The sequence below is a fragment of the Hemiscyllium ocellatum genome, chromosome 28 (genome assembly GCF_020745735.1).
Source record: "Hemiscyllium ocellatum isolate sHemOce1 chromosome 28, sHemOce1.pat.X.cur, whole genome shotgun sequence".
Taxonomy (NCBI): domain Eukaryota; kingdom Metazoa; phylum Chordata; class Chondrichthyes; order Orectolobiformes; family Hemiscylliidae; genus Hemiscyllium; species Hemiscyllium ocellatum.
In genome coordinates, this window is record NC_083428.1 from 5,813,999 (window position 1) to 5,841,478 (window position 27,480).

The 27,480-nt window shown below is 43.3% G+C and overlaps 1 protein-coding gene across 1 annotated transcript in view; it reads right to left on the reverse strand.

The window, feature by feature from the left end:
- ankle1 (ankyrin repeat and LEM domain containing 1) overlaps positions 1-26,828 on the reverse strand; it is a 43,824-nt gene extending 16,996 nt beyond the window's left edge. Inside the window, exons 1-5 of the mRNA XM_060846569.1 lie at positions 26,776-26,828; positions 24,485-24,526; positions 7,948-8,100; positions 6,138-6,243; positions 3,558-3,684 (exon numbers count right to left, since the gene is read on the reverse strand). Coding sequence (XP_060702552.1) covers positions 3,558-3,684; positions 6,138-6,243; positions 7,948-8,100; positions 24,485-24,526; positions 26,776-26,828 — 481 coding nt within the window. The remainder of the gene's footprint in view (positions 1-3,557; positions 3,685-6,137; positions 6,244-7,947; positions 8,101-24,484; positions 24,527-26,775) is intronic.
- Between the last annotated feature and the right edge of the window lie 652 nt (positions 26,829-27,480).

The following is a 27,480-nucleotide window of genomic DNA, read 5'->3' on the forward strand; positions in this document are numbered from 1 at the left end:
TTACCCCTGTCAGGAATTAACTGGAGTTCAAAATTCTCCCTGACATTGCTCACTTGATTGAGTTTTTTGAAGAAGTAACAAAAGATGATTGATGAGGGCAGAGCAGTACATGTGATCTATATGGACTTCAGTAAGGCATCCGACAAGGTTCCCCATGGGAGACTGATTAGCAAGGTTAGATCTTTCGGAATACAGGAAGAACTAGCCATTTGGATACAGAACTGGCTCAAAAGGTAGAAGACAGAGGGTGGTGGTGGAGGGTTCTTTTTCAGACTGGAGGCCTGTGACCAGTGGAGTGCCACAAGGATTGGTGTTGGGTTCTCTACTTTATGTCATTTACATAAATGATTTGGATACGAGCATAAGAGGTACAGTTAGTAAGTTTGCAGATGACACCAAAATTGGATGTGTAGTGGACAGCGAAGAGGGTTACCTCGGATTACAACAGGATCTGGATCAGATGGGCCAATGGGCTGAGAAGTGGCAGATGGAGTTTAATTCAGATAAACACGAGGTGCTGCATTTTGGGAAAGCAAATCTTAGCAGGACTTATACACTTAATGGTAAGGTCCTAGGGAGTGTTGCTGAACAAAGAGACCTTGGAGTGAAGGTTCATCGCTCCTTGAAAGTAGAGTCACAGGTAGATAGGATAGTCAAGGCAGCATTTGGTATGCTTTCTTTTACTGGCCAGAGTATTAAGTACAGGAGTTGTGAGGTCATGTTGCAGCTGTACAGGACACGGTTAGGTCACTGTTGGAATATTGCGTTCAATTCTGGTCTCCTTCCTATCAAAAAGACGTTGGGAAACTTGAAAGGGTTCAGAAAAGATTGACAAGGATGTTGCCAGGGTTAGAGGATCTGAGCTACAGGGAGAGGCTGAACAGGCTGGGGCTGTTTTCCCTGGAGCGTCGGAGGCTGAGGGGTGACCTTATAGAGGTTTACAAAATTATGAGGGGCATGGATAGGGTAAATAGGAAAAGTCTTTTCCCTGGGGTCGGGGAGTCCAGAACTAGAGGGCATAGGTTTAGGGCGAGAGGGGAAAGATATAAAAGAGACCTAAGGGGCAACTTTTTCACACAGAAGGTGGTACGTGTATGGAATGAGTTACCAGAAGAAGTGGTGGAGGCTGGTACAATTGCAACATTTAAGAGGCATTTGGATGGGTATATGAATAGGAAGGGTTTGAAGAGATATGGGCTGGGTGCTGGTAGGTGGGACTAGATTGGTTTGGGATATCTGGTCGGCTTGGACGGGTTGGACCGAAGGGTCTGTTTCCATGCTGTACATCTCTATGAATCTATGTTAAATTTGCTACGTAAATGCAAGTTGTTGTAAACCTCATGTCCCTGCTTGTGACAAATGTCTGTGTGGCCCCAAACCAAAGGAGCCAAGATGGTGGCTTGCAAACCTCAGCCCAGGCACCCCTCAAGGATCCAGGAGGAAGAGAGAATTTCAGACAATACCGACGGCTATTGATGGGGATGGCAAATGATAGCAGCAGCAAAGACGTTTTATTGGAAACAAAATTAACGGGGAAATGTTTGAACTTTTAATGTTAAGGGAAAATATTAAAATTAATTCAGTTCAGATGGAAAACAATGACAGCTTGGCACTGTGAGTATTACAGAGCATCAAGAATTGCTGTGAAATGTCAGCATTTCCAAAATAAAAAAGATTCTTTCCTTTCATTCAACTGAAATTTTAGATGAAAGGCACTGAAGTCTGTCTGTTGGCTAACAGTCCAAAGAAAATGGGTTTGGTTCATTTTCAGCATGATTCATAGAATCCATAGTGTGGAAACAGGTCATTCAGCCCACACAGACTATACCAACTCTCTGAAGAGCATCCCACCCAGACTCACCCCCTTAACCCTATCCCTGCAACCTCTACAGCCACATCCCATAATTCATTTTGATGGACTTTCAGCTCACTCTACACGCTTATTTTCTTTCTGTGTGAGCCAAGTCCTGCGTGCTCTTTAAAATAAAGCAATAAGAAAAAACATTTAATCTTGTACTTTTAGTTTTATTCTAACAATAAGTGGATAAAGTATACAGAGCTCTGGGTCTAAACCTTTCTGTCCCTGACAAACTACTAAGTCAGTCAGTTCACAAAGAAAAAAGACCTCTCTCTGTCCCTGACCCAGTCTTTTATACTACACAAAACATCACACCATCACTCAAGTGAAATTGTCTTCTCATTGGCTGTTGCTCCGATTCCATTCCCCGCCTCCTCGCATTTTCCGGCTGTCCGATCTCACGTGACCTTCCCTTTTTCGGAGACAAAGGACCACCATGCGGCCTCCTTTCGAGCGCGAAACGGCTGATCACGTGACCTCCCGGAGCGTGAAACAGGGAGACCATGTGACCGTGCCCCGGAGCATCACGTGATCATCCTCTGCGCGCGCATCAGAGGGCCACGTGACCTCCCAGCGCCGAGGACACGCCCCCAGGCTCAACAATTTAGTTTCCAGGTAAGTTTTTTATATATATATTTACAATTTTCAACTTGGCAACCTCACTTAAATAGTAGAGATGTTCAGAAGGGGTAACTTGATAGTATGGGATGAAGCTAGGTTGGAATGGTATAATTGGTGCGATAGGCATGCATTGAGTCTGTGCCAAAATTAAATCCTCCCTCCCTCTCTCCATTAAATTGAGGGGCATACCATATCATTGAACGATACAAAATTCAGAAAAGTGTTGGGCAAGGTAGATGCGGGAAGTATGTTTCCCCTCACTGAGGAGCCTGGAACCAGGATCAGAATAAGGGGCAGGCCATTTCAGACAAGTGCATTTCCTCACTCAATGGGTGGTGAACCTTTGGAATGCTCAGTGGAAGCTCAGTCACGGACAGTGTTCAGAGATGGATACCTTTCTAGATGATGATGACATCAACAGATATGGGGATAATTCAGGAAATTGGCATTGAGGCAAGTGATCAGTCACGTGTAGGATGGCAGAACAGGCTCGAGGGGCTGAATGGCCTATTCCTTTCCATATTTTCTTATTTAGGAAAGACTGAACAGGATGATGCTCTAGTTTGGAGAAAACAGAGAGATGACCTGATAGCAGTTTTTAAGACCATGGATGGGTTTGATAGGGTAGACATAGAGAAATAGCAGACCCAAACTAGGCAACTAAAGTACAATAAATTAAAGAGAGAGTTTAGGGGAATCTTGAGATGAGGTCATAGAACAGATGACCTCTGGGATTGGTAGAGGTGAATATCAGAAATAAAACTAGAGAAGACAACTGGCAGCAAGAAATAGGATATGTTGATGGGGCTAGATAACACAGGGCAGGAGGTGGTACATGGTGGATCAACACCAGCATGGACCAGTTGGTCAAAATGGCCTATTTCTGTGTTGTAGATATTTTATGGTACCATTATGCTGAATTACTTCGGAAAACAATCATAACCTGAGCAGAGTCTGTTATTAACAGGGCAGACTGGGGAAAGCACCTCCAGACTGTCTCACACCAAATTATACACATAACCACGGACCATCTGGTAAAGAGTTTGAAAACAATGGTGAAAGAGAATTGGATTCTCACCATATTGGTATGTGGGACGCTCTTCCTCTGTATTCTCCAGCAGACTGTCACGGTAATACTCCTGGAGAATCTGACAACATTTCACATTTCCTTGCTCCTCAGCAAGATCCTGGGCCCTCAGTCTGTCCTAGACGTTAAATTGAAACAGAGAATGATGTCAAGGGTTGCATACCTGACAACAGGATACACAAAGAGAGTTCAAAGAAACATTTCAACCCATGTGTTGCAAAATTTTCTGTAGCCGACACTTTCCGATAGGTTTCTTGGAGGGAGGTTCTCCCACATTTGTCCTCTTTTCACATGAAAAGCTACTTCTTATTTCCAATTTGAACAAACTGAACTCTAATTTTAAGATCATGTACATTTGCTTTGGTTTCCATCATCTCTGGAACTAGTTTCTGTGTTCATCTTCTACATTAACTAGACGGATAGGTTTAAGTTGAGAGGGGAAAGATTTAGAAGGGAACTGAGGGGCAGCTTTTTCAGACAGAGGGAGGTGTGTGTATGGAATGAGTTGCCAGAGGAAGTGGTGGAGGCTCGTACAATTAGAACATTTAAAAGACATCTGGATGGGTATAGGAATAGGAAGTGTTTAGAGGGATATAGACCAAATGCTGGCAAATGGGACTAGATTAATTTAGGATAGTTGGTTGACGTGGACAAGTTGGACCAAAGGGTCTGTTTCCACGCTGTCCTGTTCTGTGACTTGATTTAACATTTCAACATCTCAAGTAGATGACCTAAATAAATTTCCAATATCGAGTCATTTATCGCATTGTCATGTGCAGGACCTTGCTGTGTGTGCACTGTCTGCAAATGTTCTCAGAATAGAGAATTCTGGGATTTATAAATAGAAGGAGAGTTCAAAAGCAAAGAGCATTGTGGGTGAAACTTCATAAAACACCAGTTCAGCCTCAACTGGAATATTGTGCTGCACGTTTGGAAGGTGGTGAAGGCTTCAGGGAGGTACAGAAGAGATTCATGAGGATGGTTCAAGGATGAAGCATTTCAGAAATTGGTGAAATTGAGGTTGTTTCCTTTCGTGAAAAGCATTTGAACGGAGGCAATAAGACCTTAGAGCAGAAGGCGGCCATTCGGCCCACTGAGACTACTCCAACATTCAGTGAGGTCATCACTGATCTGATAATCCTGAACTCCACTTTCCTGCCTTATCCCCATAACCCTTGATTCTCTTACTGAGTTTAAAAAAAATTGTTGACTTCAACCTTGAACTTACTTCAAAACCCAGCCTCAACAGCACTCTGCAGTAAAGAATTCCACAGATTCACAAGTCTCAGAGCAGGAATTCCTCCTCACCTCTGTTTTTAAATGTGCGCCGACATATTCTTATTTATTTTCTCTGGTCCTAGGCTCGCCCAAAAGGGGAATCAACCTGTCAGCATCTATCCTGCCCAGCTATCTATGAATCTTTTATAGTTTACGATGAGATTCGGTAGAGACATTGAAAATCAGGAGAGGTCCAGACAGCATACACAGGCTGAGACGTTCCTCATCTGTGGCAGTTGAAAATCCCAAGACACGAAGTCAAGGTGGATTGGGAAAGAACCAAAGGCAACAAGAGGAAAATCGTACTGATCAAACGAGGTGTTTGAACCTGGGACGCACTGCTGTAAAGAGTGGTGAGTGAGATTCAATCATGGGTTTCACTTGGGTATTATCTGCACAGATAAAACTTGCAGAAATAGATTTGCAGAAATGAGGCGGCACGGTTGCTTAGTGGTTAGCATCGCTACCTCACAGCGCCAGAGGCATGAGCTCAATTCCACCCTCGGGTAACTGTCCGTGTGGAGTTTGCACATTCTCCATGTGTCTGTGTGGGTTTCCTCCCACAGTAAAAACATGTGCAGGTTAGGTGGATTGGCCATGCTAAATTGCCCTGTAGTATCAAGGGATCTGCAGATTAGGTGGGTTAGCCTTGGGAAATGCAGAGTTGTAGGGATTGGGTGGATCTGGGTGGGATACTCTTTGGAGGGTGATGGTGTGTGGCCTGCTTCCACACCATAGGGGTTCTATGAGATGGGGGTGGAATGAACCAGATTGAGCTTGCAAAAAATAAATTACACGGACACAATGCACTAAATGGCCTCTTTTTGTGGTCTAACACACCGAAATTGTATAAAATACATTATAGGACTCAAAAATAACTTACTGGCCTTTTCCTATTTCCAACAGCCACAGAAAGTGGAGAATTATAGAACAAACAGTATAGACATATCCAAGGTGGATAAATGAACGAGCTGTTAAACTGACCCGATTCCTACTGCTTTTTCACATAGCCCTGCAAACCTTGCCCCAACAAGTATTTACTTCATTTCCTTTCGAGCAGCACATTATAGATCATAACAATTTACTGACTTGAATTTTTTAGTTCTTTTATCAATGATCTTGAATGTGTATTCAGCTAAATAAACTCCCTGCCAGTGGAAATGGGCATAAACATAAAGTCCTTTCTTCCTTAATGCACAATGAAGGTTGCGGCTTCCTATATCTCATGGGAAATAGGGGATGTAGAGAAGCCCCACTAGTTTGTGGGGGAGAACAGCTCCTTTACTCAGTTACCTGGTCCTGGAGAGTAGGGTCTGCTCCACTTCTGAGCAACAGTTTCAAACTCTTGACGCAGCCCCAGGAGGCAGCTACATGCAATGGAGTGAGACCTTCAGTGGATCTACAGAATTAAAGATAGGCTAAGGATTGAATTTCCAAACTTTGCAGTCACATCAGTTTGCTCACAGTCTGCACTAACACAATGCAGTGTCACCAGGCTTTCATTGTACAACATTAGCAGCTACAGGACAATCTCTGTATAACTCTGGGTTGAAATAATGGTGTATACAGACCATTCATTGCTGACTGTTATTTGCACAATGGCTAAAATGACTGTACATAGAAGCAGGTCATACAGTATTAAAATATACTGCAGAACCAATTTAAACAGCAAGGAATTCTGCACAAAGTGATATGATAGTGATAACATATGGACTATTGATATTTATGTCCCATTATCTGGTATTACTACCTGGGACTTGCATGGACTGAAAAGGAACACCATGGACTTAAAATGGTCACATCAATCAGCTGACCACAGGTTAGCGAAGTTTCATGAGACGAATGTGGAATAAACAAAACTGTCTAAATCAAAATGAATATTTTATCAAAAGTAATTGAAACCTTTTAAAAAATACATTCACAGGATGTGGGTGTCACTAACTACCTAGGGGTAGTGAAATGTCCAGAGTCACATATAGGCCAGACTGGGTAAGGATGGCAGTTTCCTTCCCTAAAGGATATTAGTAAACCAGATGGGTTTTTCTGACAATTAACAACAAGTTCATGGTCATCATTAGACCCCGAATTCCAGATATTGATTGAATTTAAATTCTACCATGGCAGGATTTGTACCTGTGTCCACAGACCATTACCAGAGCCTCTGGTTTAACAGTCTAGCAACTATACCATTAGGCCACACAGTCATGCATGGAGAAACACATCTCCTATGTTGTCTTACACCTAAATGATAAGTCTCATATACTGGAGATGGAAGATCTCAGGTGAAATCATCGAGCTTGGAAATGATTAACTTATATTGAAAAATACAGCAAAAAACAACTGTATTGTAGATAGCTGTCTTTATAGAGCTGAGGAGGTGGATTTGTAATTGCAACAAACTGGACAATGTGTCCTCTCAGTTTAAGAAAGTGTCCAGTGAGACTCGATTAAAAAGAAACTTCAGTACAGAGAACACAGCTATTTAACCAGAAATATTTGTTACTGCTAATTATAAAAGACACTGATTAAAATCAAGGTGTCACATTAAAAACATGTGCCTCAAGGATCCTAAGGGCTGTGAACAGTATAGCCTTTCATCTTCCTTTTATAGTGAACATGTAAACCCTTTTTGACTTTGTACTTGTGAGCACATTTGCTTGATGCCACACCTTTAGTATTTTGCTTAGGGTTAGCTAATAATAAAGTAGTTCCTTTTGTCATTCAAGAACACCCAGCATTTGACTCCTTACTAATCCAGTAGACAGTGGGCTGGTCATGTTAGAAAGACATATAGCATCACAGTAAAAGAACTTAAATCTCCGCTGTGACTACTAGAGATCAAAAAGAAGGGAGTCTTTTTAGCCTCCCTCTCCTGGTCATAACAGGATTAGCTCATGCCCTATCTCCACACTATCTATCCATCATCTCCGAGGCACAACTCAGGAGTGTGATGGAATATTCTCCGCTGGCCTTTCAATGGGAAATATTGTAAAAATGTCTTTTTATTGCAGACGGACAGAGAAACAACAGCACGTTGAAAATTGACACCTTGCCTCTGTAAGAAAGTCTGCACATTAAGTTACTGCAACAAAATGCCACTAACCTGACATTGGGATTTGCCCCGTGCTGAAGTAGTAGTTTCAAACATCGAATTCCACCTTCTGTGTCCTTCCCAGCTGCTAGGTGTATAGCTGCTACTCCCTCAGGTAAGACCAGGTTGGGGTCAGCACTCTCCTTCAGCCACCTCGCTAAGGAACTGAGAGGACAGACTAACGTTAATGTAATCTAAAGGGCACAAAGGCATCATCAGACAACATTAGAGACATATTTGGAAGATTATGTCAACTACCCTGGACACCCTCAAACTAAGAGCTGGAAAACTCTAAATGTTTGTGGACATCACAGTCAAGTTTCAAATTATCCTTACCTGACACACAATTTGCATTTATATAACACCTTTAAAATAGTAAAACATCCTCAGGTGCTTCACAAAGCATTAGGAATATTTGACACAAAACCATACAAGGAGATAGTTAGGCAGGTGACCTAACATTTGGTAAAAAGGGTAGGTTTTATCATTGAATCCCTACGTGTTGAAACAGGCCATTTGGCCCAATAAGTCCACACTGACCCTCTGAAGAGTAACCTACTCTGACCCATTCCCCAACACTATTACTGTACACTTACTGCGGACTAATGCAGCTAACCTACACATCACTGAACACGATGGACAATTTAGCATGGTTAATTCACCTAACCTGCACATCTTTAGATCATGGAAGGAAACCAGAGCACCCAGAGGAAACCCACACAGACTCAGGGAAAATGTGCAAACTCCACAGTCACCCGAGGCTGGATTTGAACCTCGGTCCCTGGTGCTGAGAGGCAGCAGTACTAACCACTGAGCTCCCATGCTCCAGTATTTCTCATTATTCCTGATGAAGGGCTTATGCTCGAAACGTCGAATTCTCTATTCCTGAGATGCTGCCTGGCCTGCTGGGCTTTGACCAGCAACACATTTGCAGCTGTGATCTCCAGCATCTGCAGACCTCATTTTTTACTTACAAGGATAGTTCCAGGGATGGAAAACTTCAGTGATTGGGAAAGGTAAGGATTGTTTTCTTTGGAGAGAAGACATTTGAGAGAAATCATGGAAAAAGTGGATAGAGAGATTGTTCCCACTTGTCAAAGAACCAAGAACAGAGGTTTAAAATGTTTTGCAAAAGTAGCAAATATAAGGGGGAAAAAAACACTTTTCCACAGCAAAGAGTTAGGGCTTGAAGGGGTTCCATTAGTTGGATGGACAGCTACTTCATGACACAGAGTAATGCTGATAACATAGGGTAGATTTGTAGCTCGGGTGCTCATTGTCGTGGTTCTGTTCGCCGAGCTGGAAATTTGTGTTGCAGACGTTTCGTCCCCTGTCTAGGTGACATCTTCAGTGCTTGGGAGCCTCCTGTGAAGCGTTTCTGTGATGTTTCCTCCAGCATTTATAGTGGTTTGTATCTGCCGCTTCCGGTTGTCAGTTCCATCTGTCCGCTGCAGTGGTCGGTATATTGGGTCCAGGTCGATGTGCTTATTGATTGAATCTGTGGATGAGTGCCATGCCTCTAGGAATTCCCTGGCTGTTCTCTGTTTGGCTTGTACTATAATAGTAGTGTTGTCCCAATCAAACTCACCAGGATGAAGGACCCGATACCCAGCATGAGCAAAACCAATGAAGTGTACAAAATCTCAAGCAAGGACTGCACAAAACACTACAAAGGACAAACAGGAAGACAGCTAACGATCCGCATCCATGAACACCAACTAGCCACGAAACGACACGACCAGCTATCCTTAGTAGCCACACACTCAGATGACAAGCAACATGAGTTCGACTGGGACAACACTACTATTATAGGACAAGCCAAACAGAGAACAGCCAGGGAATTCCTAGAGGTAAATGGGGCACAGTGGTAGTCTGGCGCACTGACCTCTACACTGCTGAAGCCAAATACCAACTCGAGGACACCTCTTCCTACTGCCCCCTCAACCATGGCCCCACCCCCCATCACCAAACCATCATATCCCAGACCATACAGAACCTCATCACCTCAGGAGATCTCCCATCCACAGCTTCCAACCTCATAGTCCGGGAACCCCGCACTGCCCGGTTCTATCTCCTTCCCAAGATCCACAAGTCTGACCACCCTGGCCGACCCATTGTCTCAGCATGCTCCTGCCCCACTGAACTCATCCCCCCTAGTCCAGGAACTCCCCACATACGTTTGAGACACCACCCACGCCCTCCACCTCCTCCAAGACTTCCGTTTCCCCGGCCCCCAACGCCTCATCTTCACCATGGATATCCAATCCCTCTACACCTCCATCCGCCATGACCAGGGCCTCCAAGCACTCCGTTTTTCCTCTACAGACGTCCCCAACAGTACCCTTCCACTGACACTCTCATTCGTTTGGCCGAACTGGTCCTCACCCTTAACAATTTCTTCTTTGAATCCTCCCAGTTCCTCCAGACCAAAGGGGTAGCCATGGGCACATGTATGGGCCCCAGCTATGCCTGTCTCTTTGTTGGCTACGTAGAACAGTTGATCTTCCGTAATTACACTGGCACCACTCCCCACTCTTCCTCCGCTACATTGATGACTGCATTGGCGCCACCTCATGCTCCCACGAGGAGGTTGAGCAATTCATCAACTTCACCAACACATTTCACCCTGATCTTAAATTTACCTGGGCCATCTCTGACACCTCCCTCCCCTTCCTGGACCTCTCCATCACCATTAATGACGACCGACTTGACGCTGACATTTTTTACAAACCCACCGACTCTCACAGCTACCTGGATTACACCTCTTCCCATCCTACCTCTTGCAAAAATGCCATCCTGTATTCCCAATTCCTCCGCCTCCGCCGTATCTGCTCCCAGGAGGACCAGTTCCACCAAAGAACACACCAGATACCTCCTTCTTTAGAGACCGCAATTTCCCTTCCCACGTGGTTAAAGAGGCCCTCCAACGCATCTCGTCCACATCCCGCACCTCCGCCCTCAGACCCCACCCCTCCAACCATAACAAGGACAGAACGCCCCTGGTGCTCACCTTCCACCCTACAAACCTTCGTATAAACCAAATCATCCATCGACATTTCCGCCACCTCCAAAAAGACCCCACCACCAGGGATATATTTCCCTCCCCACCCCTTTCTGCCTTCCGCAAAGACGGTTCCCTCCATGACTACCTGGTCAGGTCCACGCCCCCCTACAACCCACCCTCCCATCCTAGCACTTTTCCCTGCCACCGCAGGAACTAAAACCTGCGCCCACATCTCCTCCCTCACCTCCATCCAAGGCCCTAAAAGAGCCTTCCACATCCATCAAAGTTTTACCTGCACATCCACTAAGATCATTTATTGTATCCGTTGCTCCCGATGCGGTCTCCTCTACACTGGGGAGACTGGGCCCCTCCTAGCAGAGCGCTTTAGGGAACATCTCCGGGACACCCGCACCAATCAACCACACCGCCCCGTGGCTCAACATTTCAACTCCCCCTCCCACTCTGCCGAGGACATGGAGGTCCTGGGCCTCCTTCACCGCCGCTCCCTCACCACCAGATGCCTGGAGGAAGAACGCCTCATCTTGGGCTTCAGAACACTTCAACCCCAGGGCATCAATGTGGACTTCAACAGTTTTCTCATTTCCCCTTCCCCCACCTCACCCTATGTCCAAACTTCCAGCTCAGCGCTGTCCCCATGACTTGTCTGGACTTGTCCCACCTGCCTATCTCCCTTTCCACCTATCCACTCCACCCTCTCCTCCCTGACCTATCACCTTCTTCCCCTCCCCCAACTCACCCACTGTACTCTATGCTACTTTCTCCCCACCCCCATCCTCCTCTAGCTTATCTCTCCACGCTTCAGATTCTCTGCTTTTATTCCTGATGAAGGGCTTTTGCCCAAAACGTCCATTTCGCTGCTCCTTGGATGCTGCCTGAACTGCTGTGCTCTTCCAGCACCACTAATCAGGAATTCCTAGAGGCATGGCACTCATCCACAGATTCTATCAACAAACACATCGACCTGGACCCAATATACCGACCACTGGAACTGACAACCGGAAGTGACAGATTCAAACCACTACAAATGCCGGAGGAAAGATCACAGAAGCGCTTCACAGGAGGCTCCCAAGCACTGAGGATGTCACCTAGACAGGGGACAAAACATCTGCAACACAAATTCCCAGCTTGGCGAACAAAACCACAACAATGGGTTCAATTTTCATAATATCTGAGCTCGAGGATTCTGCCTCTCAACCTCTTGATTCACTTGAGGCGTGGTGATCCTCTCTGTCAGTTCTCTCTCTCATGAGAGCAACTCTTTGGGACTTTACTATAGAAAGCAGTCTGTGATGGACAATCCCCAACAGCATTGCTGCTCCTGCTAAAATGAAAGGTGGACAATAAATTATAACATTTAAAATATAAAAATACACCCAGGAGCATCCTAACCCAACATCTGCCTCCAGCAAAGAACATGCCCCAACTTGTTAAAATGAAACATGCATGATGAAATGCAACATTTAAATATATAAATACATCTAATGAGTATCCTTACACAGCATCCTCCTCCTCTATAGCGCAGTGTAAGTGCCTTGCCAGCAGCTCCCTGCTCATCCTTTACCCCCCAGATTGATACAGTCATTACCGTCCTGTTACATTCACAAAGTCCCGTCGCTTCCCGCGTTACCCACACGTCCCACCCATCCCACGCACGGCACCCAATTGGAATGCAGATTCCCCCAGCAGCGACCTTCGGTTGGCTCCCACGTCTGCCCGTCAGGACGCCCCGCCTCATCCTGGGCCCACCCGCAGCGCTACCATTATCTAAAGGCTGAGGGAGGGAGGCACGCATATAATTACTAATAACGAAGTTAAACGAGACACGCATCCATGTTAAAGATACTAAATAAATATATGACAATATAGAGCGTATAAACATTCAATATAAACTATAAAAGATTTTATAATGATGAAACAAATGCTTGGTACCAGATGTCCCCCCACAAACTTGACTTTGGTCGTGTCTGATTGACAGATCCTTGGGATCGCTTGCAAAAAACACATTGTTGCAGCAAATAACATATATTCATGTAAAGCATTTCACAGCATGTTTGCATACCATTCCCTCTAAAATAGCTAACGGTGGTTTCTGTTAGGAAATCAGGTTTTATTTCCGATAAAGTCCTCATTTACCATTCAACGTAGCTCTATTTAAAATCCCACCTCTGCTTGGTTTATATTGGCTGCAGTATAAAAGGGCTGTGCAATTGGTCTCTTCTACTGACAGGCATGTGTGGCGTTAGCATGAGAGAAAAGTGGAAAATAGGCTTGTGCGCTGTACAAGTGTACAGAGGTGTCAGGTGTTTGTAGAAGGATTAAATTATCTGACATCGTATTAATGATTTTGCGATAAAACACACAAATTAAAATCTGCTCAATTGCATTGTGGGATGTTTCTAGCTACTTTCACTTTTAGTAGGAAGTGTCGATTGCAGTACGTGAGAAATTTGTTCAGGCATTGCTTTATACCTTGTACAGTTTGTAGGCTGCAAAGAGTCTTTATATTATCAGGTATTGTGTATGCATTTTAAATATATATATATTTTTAGATACGCTTTAATTGGCTAGAAGCTTGAATGTAAACAGAATGTTGGAGAAACTCAGCAGGTCTGGCAGAATCTGTGCAGAGAAAACAACAGAATGAACGTTTCAGGTCTGGTGTGAGTTTTGAGGAAAACCCATATCAAATTGAAACGTGAACTCACTCTCCACAATTACTGCCAGACCTGCTGAGCTTCTCCAGCATTTTTGTGTTCCAGAATTTTAGCATCCGCAGTATTTTGCATTTGTAGAAGGTTAAATATATTTGGAATACTGTATTGAGATATATCGCAGTTGTAGAATTCAGAGATGCATTTTGAGTTTCTGTCATTGCCAAACTAGTTTGCATCTTGAGAACTGTTACAACAGTTATCAATGTTAAAGATTTATATTGCATCACTGTTGAGATTCCCAGTCTGCATCTATTTACTAAGAAAGTAATGGGTATTGTGCTTTGAAAAATAAGCATAGGCCTGATAGCTTTGTCAAAGTGTCAAAAGACATGGCAATGGATGACAAAGCAGTTGTGAAAGACATTTTGAAATTATCTTGAAGTTTCTCAGCCTTAAGAAAAGCCTCAAGTAGAAAAAAAAGCTCCCTGGTTCAGGTTTAAAATCTCTTGGCCTATTTTGAATCTCTTTCATCCTCACAACCTCCCTACCCTTCTGAAATGTTAGTGCTTTTCCATTGTCCAGGTGAACATTCTTGGTATTCATCATCTCACCATTTCGGGCTGTGCCTTTGCTGCCTAACCTGCTGTGCTTTGACCAGCAACACATTTGCACCTTCAGCATTAATGGCTGTTTGTGGAAGACCGTTCCAAACCTCTACCACACTGAGTATAAAAATGCTTCCTATCATCTCTCCTGAACCCTCTGGCCCTAATTCTCCGACTATGCCCCCAGTTCTAGAATCCCCAACCAGTGGAAGTAGCTTATTTTTATCTACCCGGAGTTTTCTGGTTAATAGCTTGAAAACTTCAATCAGATCATCCCTTAATCTTTAAATTCTAGAGAAAATAGGCCTAATTTGTAACTCCTTGTAACAACCCCTGAAGTGCAGTTATTATTCATGTAAACTTATATTGCACTCTTTCCAAGGGCAATCTCACCTTTTAATGTGATGAGACGTGACTAGGTTCTAAGGGAGTGTAAGAGAGGCCTCTATTGCAAAAGCCCATTTCGTAACGGCTGAAACTTCCTGTACAAGTTCCCACCAACTCATGCTGCAGTTTCCTTCTTGCTAGGACAAAAGGCAGTGCTCATTTTCACTCAAGTCTTGCATGGAAGGACTTTCTAGGATCAGTTGTGCAATTTTTCTATTCAATAGTTTGGTTCTTTTACCTCCTTACCTTGGATCAGACAATGACATTCATAAGTGCAATGCACAAGCATAGTCTGTGTAGGGACCAGTTTAGGGTTCACATCACCATGCTGCCATTACACAATCAGATCAACAATTAATGATGTCTGAGCTTCTGTGTGCGTATTATTGCGCACATCAATGTGTATGCTTCAAAGTTTGATTCATAACCTCCTGGAATGATTTCAAGAGCTGCAGAAAATTGTATCCAGAACTTGGCTATTCCAGGAGCGTATGTGGGTAAGGGACTAGTATACAGTTTATACAAAAAGACAACCGACTAGCTATCTAGTAACCACACAGACAAATGTTAGAACTGCCAATTGAATTTAGAAATGAGGAATTGCTTGGCTACCACATAAAGGATGGCAATGTGCCGGACCTGCTTGGGGTGGAACAAAATAAAACAACAAGGATACTTAGTAAACTTTTAAGGGACTATTATTCAGGCAATTGAGCTGCACATTGCTACAAGAAATCATGACGACACTCTGTGTGCTGTTAAAGAACAATTTGCATTTATATAGTGCATTTCACCAGCTCAGGATATTCTGAAGTGTTTTACACTCAGTATGCTCCATTTGAAGCACAGACACTGTTGCGGGAAACACAGCGGTCAATTTACACACAGCAAGCTCCCCACAAACAGCAATGTGATACTGACTGGATAACCTGCTTTCTGGGAGGGGAAATCAGTATTGGGCAGGATGTTGTTATTCTTCAAAACAGTGCCATGAGTTCTTTCATATCCACCTGATGGGGCAGACTGTGCCCTTTGTTCAATGCCTTATCTGATTAGCACTATCCCAGTACTGCACTGGGAGGTTTAGAATAGACTTTGCGCTCAAGTCTACTATGCTTTCAAGTTCCCACATTGCCACAGTGATTACACCTTGGAACAGCAAAAGGTGTGTGTGAACATCTGAGCATCCCACCCATCTACCTGTTCAGATTCTCCTGTCCCACCTGTGGATTCACTATTGGACTGTTCAGTCACTTCAGGACCTCTAACTCTGGAATGCATGAAAGTCATCCTCAGTCTGCGGTGATTGCTTAAGAAGAAGCTGGAATCTACTTTGAGACATTCTGAGGTTGTGTAAGATGTGATATAGAAAATAGGAGAAGTAGGCCATTCAGCCCTTTGAGCCTGCTCTGACATTCAATAATGATCATGGCTGTTCATCCAACTCGGTCCTCTGCTCCCACTTTCTCTCTATTCCCTTTGATCCTATTAGCCCTAAGAACCACATCTAACTCCGTAATTATGAGTCTTCTTACATCTCTAGAGCACAATGTTGAGGCAACTATGGTACCCACTGAGACACAGTGGATTAATGAAGAAGGTATCTGCAATCTCACTTGGGTCATGCCTGAAATGGAAGTGCGGAGCTAACAATTACTCTCAAAGCAATGGTTGGTGTGTCAGGGGCAATTGGGAGGGGCTGGAATACTTGCTTGCCGAACACTGAAACCCACCAATGGAAATGACAATGTGTGGCTGAATGTTCTTGTTTCGTGCTTCTTTGTTTTGTGTATCAGAGCAAAACACAGCAAAATGGATAAAAAGGAACAGAATGGACACCAGGGTGAGGGTGGAACCATAAATATTGTGGAAGGCAATGACAGGGAAGACTTACATCATGAAACACTGCCGTGCAATAACGGAGATCATAACTGCAACCGGAACTCTTTTTCACACAAGACTGGCAAGAAGGAACCAGCAGCAGAGGCTACACCAAGCAACATTGTCCGGATAAAGTGTGCAACTCTGCAGATTAATGACCAGTTACAACAAGTTATAACACTCAAAGTTGAAAGCACTCAAGAGCAGAAGAAGGATCAAATGACACCTGACCTTGAAGTGGTCTCTACACTAGACAATGGTAAGTCATGAGCAAAGTACCCATGATGAAAACAGAAGCTCATTTAGGGAGTCACCAAGCCATCCTTGGAGTCAGAGGAAGGAGCTCTGCGAAATGATGAGAGGAAGTGGGGCAGTTCAGCTCTGGAATATCAGAATGGAGAGGTTTTAATTATTTGAACAGTCTATAGCTCATTCCCTGAGAAAAATGAAAGCTGAGGAATGATCTGATTGGGGGGTGGAAGTAGGGAAGGTATTTGTGGGCAACGTAAAAACTGGGGGGGTGGTATCGCTATAAATAAATTCAAGAGGGAATTCAGGAGGATCTTTAAAATGTGGAACTTGTTAGTATTAGGAATAAAGATGTGATTAAGGTGAAGCTGGATAATTATGTAAGCAAGAGGTATGTGCTGATGGGATGAGATGAAGAGGGGTCAGAGGAATTTTGTATAAAGTATAAATGTTGCCTCAAAACTAGTTGGGTCCAATGAGCAGGGCTGAAATAAACCCCTAATGATTGTTATGATGTTAAAGATAGAAGGTTTAGAGGGGATTTGAGGATTTTTTCACTTGGGTGGGGGGGTGGCGTTCTGGAATGCACTACCTGGGAGGGTGGATGAGGCAGGAACCTTTATAAAGTACACAGCTATTTGCTGTGTGAAAAAAGGCTTTCATCATTTTACACTTGCCTGGTTTGTAAATAAATGTATATCTTTGCCCTCTCATCACCTGGCACAAGGTGAGGGCAGATGCCAGCAGGATGCTAATCCCATTCCCTTCCTCCTCCAGGAAAAGGGAAGGGATTCCTGGCATGAGTGGACTGCCTTGTTAACAGGCGAAAGTGAGGACTGCAGATGCTGGAGATTATAATCAAGATTAGAGTGTGTTGCTAAAAAGCACAGCAGGTCAGGCAGCATCCAAGGAGCAGGGAAATCGACGTTTCGGGCAGGACCCCTTAATCAGGAATCAGAATTCCTGATGAATGGTTCCTCCCAAAACATCGATTGCCCTGTTAATAGGCTAGGCATATGTTCTCTGGAACAGAAATTGCTGGAAAAACTCAGCAGGTATGGCAGCATCTGTGGAGTTAACATTTCGAGTCCAGTGACCCTTCTTTAGAACAGCAATTTTTGCTTTTGTTTCAGATCTTGTTTTAAGTGTATATTCTATGGACTTCAGAAGAATGAGAGACAGTTTCACTGAAAAATATAAAATTCTTACAAATCTTGACAGGATAGATGCTGACATTATTACTCAGGCTGGAGAGGAGAGATAGAGTTTTTTAAAATTAACTCATGGGATGTAGGCATTTCTGGCTAGACCAACATTTAATGTCCATCCATAATTACCCAGAGGGCAGTTAAGAGCTAATCACATTGAAGTGAATCTGGAGTCACATGTTGGTCAGATGCTGTAAGGACAATAATTGCCCTTCCTAAAGGGCATTAGTGAACCAGTTGGGTTTTTCCTGACAATCAATAATAGTTTCATGGTCATCAGATTTTTAAATTGAATTTAAATTCCACCATCTGCCAGATTCGAACCCCAGGATGTTTCTTCACTCTCTGGCTTAATGGTCGGGCAATAATACCACTAGACCATTGCCTCCCCAGAGTGATCGAATCCAGCGATAAGGAAACAGCCATTTGGGGCTGAGTTGCGGAGAAATATCTTCAGAGGGTTGAGAATGTTGGGTATTCTACTCCAAGGACAGCAGGTGCTTAGTCATCAAGTATATTTGAGATGGAGCTTGATAGATATTTGGAACCTAAGGAAATCCCGATGGGGTTCTGGGTTGAGCAAGGAACTGGAGTCCAGGGAGATCAGCTGTGATCCTACTTAACGGTGAGGGTCTGTACAGTCTACTTCTGTTCCCATTTCTTATGTAACAACATGCCTGTGGTACAAATGTTATGGCTAGTTGTGTGCAGTTCTGGTCACCACACTATAGGATGTGGATGTTTTGGAACATGTTTTGAAAAAGGTTAACCAAGATGTTGCTTGAATTGGAGTGTATTAGCTATAAGAAGAGGTTGGATTGTTTTTGCTGGCATTTCGGAGGCTGAAGGGCGACGTGATAGAAATATATAAAGTTATGAGAGCCTGGATAGGGTGGACTGTTGGAGTCTTTTTCCCAGGGTGGGAATGTCACATACTAGGGGACATAGGTTTAAGGTGAAAGGGGGCAAGTTTAAAGGAGATATGCAAGGAAAGGATTTTTTACACAGATCAGGTGCGTGGAACAATGCCAGGGCAGGTGGCAGAAGCAGACACAATAGCAACGTTTAAGAGGCATTCAGACAGACACATGAACAGGGAGGGATGAGAGTGTTATGCACCATGTGCAGACAGCTGGGATTAGTTTGGAATAGCATCACAGTCGAGGCAGACATAATGGGCTGAAGGGCCTGTTCCAGTGCTGTACTGTTCTATGTTTCTCTTTCCCCAGAACCAGTACCACTTTTGCTTCCAGAGAAATCCAGCACTGCGTACAAGTATGCCACAACACTCACAAACAGACAGCGAGGGAACGAGATCTCATCGCTCCCAGCAAACCTGGACAGTAAGTACCCTATTCATTTGGAAGTAAAATCGCTGATCTAATGTACAAAGAATGGCAGCCAATTTATACACAGCAAGCTTTTGTAAATAGCAATGCAATAATGACTAGTTATCTTTTATGGGAAAAAGTGAAAACTGCAGATGCTGGAGATCAGAGTCGAGAGTGTGGTGCTGGAAAAGCACAGCAGGTCAGGCAGCATCCAAGGAGCAGGAGACTTTCCTGATGAAGGGCCCTTGTCTGAAACGCCAATTCTCCTGCTACTCAGATGCTGCCTGACCTGCTGTGCTTTTCCAGCGCCACACTCTTGACCCTAGATATCTTTTATGTCTCAAAGTTGGTTGAGAGGTAGATGTTATATCGGACAGTAGAGATAATCCTCCTACTCTTCTTTGAAATGTTCTCATGAGACTTGTTACATCCGCCTGAGAGAGCAGATAGAATCCCAGTTAAATATGGAATTCTCTTCCGTGGAAAACAGTGGATGCTGGGCCATTGATGTTGGCTCAGACATAAGGACACTACAGCTATGTCAAAAGAGCCATCTCGGCTTACCAAGGAGATATTTCTAATCAACCTGCTCAGAGATGATATTGCACATCTCTGGAACAGAAGGGACTTGAACCTGGGTGACCTGGCTTAGAGGTAGGGACACTACATCCATGCTACAAGAGTAGCTCTACCAAGTACAATTTACTAATCAATCCCCAACGTCTGTTTATTTTAGTATCTTAAACTACTAGGTATTTAGTTTCTATCACTAGAATCAATAAATCTAGTAGAGTTGGATAGGACTTTGATAGACAAGAGAGTAAAAGGGCACCAGACAAGAAAATGTAATTGATAGCACAACCAGATCAGCCATGATCTTATCGATTGGTAGAATAGGCTTGAATGGCCAAATTAGATTCCCTATAATGTGGAAACAGGCCCTTCGCCCAACAAGTCCACACCGACTCTCCAAAGAGAAACCCACCCAGACCCACTCCCCTACATTCACCCCTGACTAATGCACCTAACACTACGGGCAATTTAGCATGGCCAATTCACCTAACCTGCACATCTTTGGACAGTGGGAGGAAACCGGAGCACTCGGAGGAAACCCACGCAGACATGGGGAGAATGTGCAAACTCCACACAGACAGTCACCCAAGGCTGGAATCGAACTTGGGTCTCTGGCGCTGTGAGGCAGCAGTGCTAACCACTAAGCCACCATGCTGCCCTGTTGTTCATAAATCCCATGTTCTTATTAAACATCTTAATCAAAACATGGCACTTCCAACAGTGCGACAGTCCCTCAGTACTACACTGATATTTGAACAGGTATATGAATAGGAAAGGTTTAAGAGGGATATGGGACAAATTCAGGCAAACGGGACTAGTTTAGTTTGGGATTATGGTCGGCATGGACTGGTTGGACCGAAGAATCTGTTTCCGTGCTGGATGACTCTATGATGTGCCAGTCTAGTCTTGTGCTCAAGACTTGGGAGTGGAATTTGAATTCTCAAACCTCTGACTCAGGGAGGTTACCCACTGTGATCGGAGGGATCAGAGACGTGTGCTACCGTTCAGCCTGGATTCAAACCTCAATTGGACAGAAGATGATTCCAAAGTAGAACATTTCAGATCCATTTACACAATTTGGAAACAACTTGCCATTTTGCACTCGGCATGACAAATGTTTTTCTTGCTCTCCTTCCAGCACTATCGATTCATCAGCTAGCTGCTCAGGGAGACCTGGCCCAACTAATGTCAAATCTTCAACAAGGTGAGCAATGGAAATTGAGCTGTGTTATTGCAAATTCTTTAAGCTTGTGTGGGCTCTGAGCAAATTCTATTCGCACTGTCATTCACTCATGGGATTTGGACATCATTGGCAATACTGCTGCTATTTCCCACCTTGTAGATGAGAGTGGGTCTTTTTCTTTGGAGTTCCAATTCACAATTTCTGGATAACAGGTTAGGCCATTTGAAGAGAAATTGCTTCACTCGATAACTGCTTATCATTGGTATTCTGTACTTCAGAGAACTATGGTTGCTCAATCATTGAAAATATCTTAGACTGAAAATGGTAAATTTTGAACACTAAATAAAATGGGAAAGTTGGCTCGCCATGTTTTAATTGAAAGGTATTAGACTCCAAGGAACGCATGACCCATTTTATGCTCTGATTTCTCAGAAACAAGGGCAACAAGGTGTTATTGAATTTGAGATTCAAATCAACCATGATCTAATTATATAGCACAACAGTCACAGGAGCTTAATGGCCTATTCCTACTGCTACGTCTTTGTGGATATGTTAGAATTCCTCTCTTGAGAATTTTGCTGTGAATTGATCTTACTTGTTAGTTGTAGTAAACAGTATTGAATGAATTTAAAACAAAAATATACACCCTTTCTTATGGGCTCCTGTATGGCAGTGGTAATGTCCTTACCTCTGAGCCAGGAAAACAGGTCCTTTCTACTCCAGATGTGTGCAATAATATTTTTGAACAGGTTGATAAGAGAGAAAGTATATTTTCTATTTTCTAATGTGCTGCAGTCGTAGTGTCCCTACCTCTGATCCAGGAGGCCAGGGTTCAAGTCCCTCCTGCTGTAAATGTGTGTTATGACAAACCTGAACAAATTGACTGAAACCATTTTGGAAAGGCGTGCAGTTCACTGGAGTGCCTCATTACTCTGGACTAAGATTCCCGGGTTCAAGTCCATCTCTGAACAGGTTGATTAGAAAATATCTGTATTTCCACATTTTCTCCCTTGTTCTGTCTCAGTCTGTCTGCATTTAGGGAGCTGATGGTCTCGTAGTATTATCGCGAGACTATCAATCCACAAACCCAGATTATGTTCTGGGGACCTGAGTTCAAATCCTACCATGATAGATGGTGGCCTTTGAATTCAATGAAAATATGGAATTAAGAATTTAATGATGACCATGAAACTCTTGTCAACTTTTGGGAAAAATCCATCTGGTTCACTAATGCCCTTTAGGGAGAGAAATTACTGTCCTTACCTGGTCTGGTCTACATGTGACTGCAAACAGATAGCAATCAGAAATGCCTACATGTAATGCATTAAAAAAAAGTTACTTGTAATTGTCTGAGACTGCAATCATAATTGCTGCTCATGAGAGACATCACCTGAAATGATAGTGATGATGGCATGGGCAGTTTCGATGGGCCGAATGGCTGAGACCTGTTTTCTGTCTTCCTGTGAAATGCTGTAACAAAGTCAGTCATCCAGTCTGTTCCATTTTACAGGGAGCTCATTGCTCAATGTTGCAGATGAACGAGGCTTCACACCACTCATGTGGGCAGCAGCATTTGGGGAAATGGCTGTTGTAAAGTTTTTGCTCCAGATGGTAAGACCGAGAGAACATTGTCCATTATTTCACTGCATTGTTTATGTAAAAGGCATTGAGGAGATTTGGATGATTACAATGCCATGGCGACTGAAAAGAACTTTGTGAAATTCTGGGCTCATTAATTTGAGATAGTGAAGAATTGTCTCTTGGATAAGGAAGACCCACCTTTAAAATAAAAACTGAAAGAACTGCAGACGTTGTAAACCAGGAAAAGCAGAAATTGCTGGAAAACCTCAGCATTTGTGAAGAGAAATCACAGTTAATGTTTCGGATTCAGTGACCTTTCCTCAAAACAGTTCTGAGGAAGGGTCACTGGACCTGAAACGTTAACTCTGATTTCTCTCCAGATACTCGCAAACCTGCTGAGCTTTTCCAGCAATTTCCATTTTTGTTTTGCAATTTTAAAATGGTTATCCTTATTTTTAAGTCCTTCCATAGTCTCTTGCCCCACCAACCAAAACACTTTTGCAACTCTGCAATTCTCCTCCTTATCCCCCCCCCCAACCCTCTGAAATTGCTTCCCTTCTCCAATTTCATTCACTTGAGTATCCCTGATTTTAATTCGAGTCATACAGCACAGAAACAGGTCTTTCGGTCATAGAGTCATAGAGATGTACAGCACAGAACTCATCCATGCTGTTCAGATATCCTAAGTTAAGCTAGTCCTATTTGCCACCATTTAGCCCATATCCCTCTGAACAGTTCCTATTCATGTCCCTGTCCAGATGTTCTACATGGTCTGTTTTATTAACTTCCAAGGTCCTAAACCCTGGAATACACTTCCTAATTCCCTTTGCAAAGTACTTCTGCAAAGTAACTTGGGACCTTTCACAATATTGAAAGCACTACATAAGTTCAACTTTGTTGTTGTTGAAGGAAATCTTCCATTGCAGGGTGCTGTCAGTATTAAGTAGTTCCAGGTCAGGAGTAAGAGCGGGTTGAGCTCCCTCTCTTGAAAGCAAGCCCATCAAGCTCGTTGCTGTTGGATCCAAAGATCAACATCTGAGGCTGCAATCCCCCTCTGTTTGCTGCCTCCATCTGTCGAGCTGCCAATTGATTAGAATTAAGCTGCCGATTTTTTGGTTCTGCTAACATTGCTAAATAGCTGTGCACAGTGTACCACTAAACCAGTCACACCGAGAAGACTCTAAGCTTGCTCAGCAGCCATAGTGGCAGTAGATGTAATAACTCACTAATGCTTCTTTGACAGTACCTTCTGATCTATGTCCTCTATCATCAAGATGGATAAGAGCAACAGATGCATGGGAACACCACCATCTGCAAGTTCGCTTCCAAGTCACTCACGACCTGACTTGAAGATATACCAATGATCTTTTACTTTCACTGGGTTAAAACCTGGAACACCCTCCCTAGCAGCTCTGTGTCTCTATGCCTCAAGTCTGCGCCTCAAGCCTAGCACCACCTTCTCTGGGACAATAGGAATGTGCAATAAATGCTGGTCCAGCCAGTGATGCCTACATCCCCTGAATGGATTAAATAAAAATGATGCAATTGACCTCAGTGTTACTGTGCAAGCAAGCATACTGATCCACAACTGTTAATAATAAACATTAAAATAAAACAAAGAATATGGCTGCTGGAAATCTGAAAGAAAAACAAGAAAGTGCTGGAAAAGCTCAGCAGGTCTGGCAGCATCTGTAAGTAGAGAGAAACAGGGTTAACATTTTGAATCCAGTGACCCTTTGTCAGAACAGAACTGATGACTTGAAATGTTAACTCTGTATCTAACTCTCTACAGATGCTGTCAGAATTTCTCCAGCACTTTCTGTTTTTGTATTTAATAATAAACATCTCAGTTTGCCCTACTGGAAAGAATACCTGAGCAATCTGTGGGACAGGATCAGGTTTGACGCTGACGTACTAAGTCAAATAACCAACTCAGGTGACATGGCGAGATTATCCAGTGGAGTGAGTAACCAGATACTGCCCAATGGAACTGTACATCAAAGACAGAAACATTAGAACCTCAATGTATAACCAATCCATATGAATAAACAGAATGTCTTGGGGGGAGAGGTCTTACTTAAAACTTTGACATGAGCTGCACTTGCTGTTGTTACAGGGCGCTGACCCACACACTCTGGCAAAGGAGCGGGAGAGCACGCTGTCTCTGGCTAGCATTCAGGGATACAGCGACATTGTCCAGCTACTCCTTGATCACGGCGTGGATGTCAACATTTATGACTGGGTGAGGTTATACCTGAGCTAGACTGCCTGATGTTTAAGCCTTTGGCTTTTATGTTGCAATTTCTGTGGGACGTACGAGGGGAGTATATTGCTGTGGGATTCCATCTTTAAACAACAGTCCGATAAGTGTTGTGAACCTTATGGGTTATACACGTAAAAATTATCATAATAGTAAATTTACAGTTCCCTTCGGCTACTCCCCATGTTGTTAAAACTGTTTGAATCAATTAGTGAACTGAATGCTCGGCTACACAGACAAATGAGAGCGAATATCTGAAGTATACATGTCAGATACATTTAGAAACAGCACATCATACTTCCAGGACAGAAACAAGTAATTTGGTCCATGTTTATGCTCTAGCTCGCTATTTTCCACTCCTCTTCATCCAATCCCATCAACATACTTTTTGTTCTCTTGTGTGTTCATTCACCCACTACGATAGCCCATTGGACCATAATTGGGACACCGTGTTAAGGGGATAGTTGTGTGTCTCCAATAGAACCCCTTATATTGAGCCTCTCATAACTTAATTATCTGCTTTCCCCAGAATGGAGGAACTCCGTTGCTGTATGCAGTGCATGGAAATCATGTGAGGTGTGTGGAAGCTCTGTTGGGTAAGTCAGAATAGGTAAGGCAGAAGGAATGTGCATGTGTGTGAAATAGGTGGTGGGAATGCTTCGCTCAAGAGCTTTTCAGAGGAGTTTTTCAGTATCCCGGTCATATCCTCTTTCAGGAAATATCACTAATAAAAAGACAGATTAAATCACCACTCACATTGTTATTGTTTGTGGAATCTTACCAAGTACAAAATGGTTGCAGAAAGATGGAAATTGTACTTCAAAAGTGGTTGCAACCAATATGAACATCAAATAGTGCCTTAGGAACCTTTACAGTCACTCAAATAGCAGAGGGAGCCTGGGTTTAATGTCTCACCTGAATGGCGTCACTTCCGAAAGTGCAGAGTTCCCCTACTGCTGCACTGGAGTGTCAATCTTGACTTTCACATTCAAGTCCTCGGGTGGGAATGAGTTTGCGAAAAAGACATGGAGAGACAATATAATCTAAATTGTACTATTTTGATGGGGCAGGGACACAGGGAATTGGAATGCATACTAAGGAATCTTTGAAGTTGGCAGGACAAGGTATGCCTGTGAAGAAAGCTTATTGGATATCTGACATTATAAAAAAGGGATATTTGATATAAGAAGGAAGTCATACAAAATCTTTCCATGCTCTCCCACTGAGGCCTCAGCTGGTATACAATTCTGGGCACCACACTTGTGGACTTTTAAGTAAAATGATACCAAGGATAATAGCAGTTAGTTGGTTTATTCTTTCATGGGATGTCAGAAAGATCAACATCTGTTGGCTCTCTCCAAATTCCCTTCAACTGAATGGCTTGCTAGGCCATTTCAAAGGACGATTCAGCATTTTCCAGTGACTTAGATCTGGAATCACAAGTAGGGCAGACTGGCTAAAGATCCAAGATTTCCTTCTCTAAAGGTGAACTAATTGAGGATAGAGTGAACACATGGAAATACACAGTTCGGTCTAAGTTTCCTAGACCGAACTAGTCCCACTTACCCTGCATTTGGCCCTTATCTCTGTAAATCCTTTCTATTCATGTACCTGTCCAAATGTCTTTTAAATGCTGCAGCTGTACTTACATCCATCTGGCACTTTATTTCCACCCTGTGTGAAAAAAATTGCCCTGAATGTTTAAATCTTAGAATTAGGTTTATTGTCACACGTACTCAGATACAGGAGTACAGTGAAAAGTATACAAAGTCACCAATTCTGGCACCATCTTAGATAAAAAAAAATCCTGCTTACAAAATTTCAGGTATAAATTAGAAAAATAAAATAAAGGTAAAAATTCAGCATTACAGGGAGGGAGCAGGGAGTCCACCCTGGGCCTTACCTGGAGGCTGGGAACCTGAACTGTGCTTCATCACGGCTTTCTCCTCTCACCATACAAATACCCTCCTAGTTTTGAACTCCCCCATCCTATGGAAAACTTTGTTATTCATCTTATATGCTCATGATTTTATAAATCTCTAAGGTCATCCCTCAACCTCCTACACTCCAATGAGAAAAGTCCCAGCCCATTGCTGATCTTGAATTTAAATTCCACCAGGACTCTGTAATGAGATTCGAATTCCTGGCCCCAGAGTATCAGCCTGGGCCTTTGCATTACTAATCGGGTGACATTGGTAATACACACCACCAGAGTCAGTCCAAGGTACTTGACTATTCCGCCATAAATGGTCAGGGAAAGTAACAGTGGGGACAGAGAAACTTGGGAGGAGGAGGGAGAGACTGTTTGGGAACTGGTTCCAGGATGCCCTGATATCTTCAGAATTAAAAATTAATCTGTGGGCTATTGCTGGAAACAACAGAAGACAAACTGTAGGAACATGAACAACTATGTTTGTTTAAAAAAAATCAGGAAAATGCCCGAAAGTTCCTGGAATATAAATCCTTCAGCAAAGAAATCAATGTAACAATTCCCTTCATAATCTTAATTTTCTGTGTTCATTCCAGGTAGACTGAAAAATCTGACTCCTACAGGGCCTTATACCAAAAGTGCTCATTTATTTAGATGTTGAGTTTGACATTTGATTTG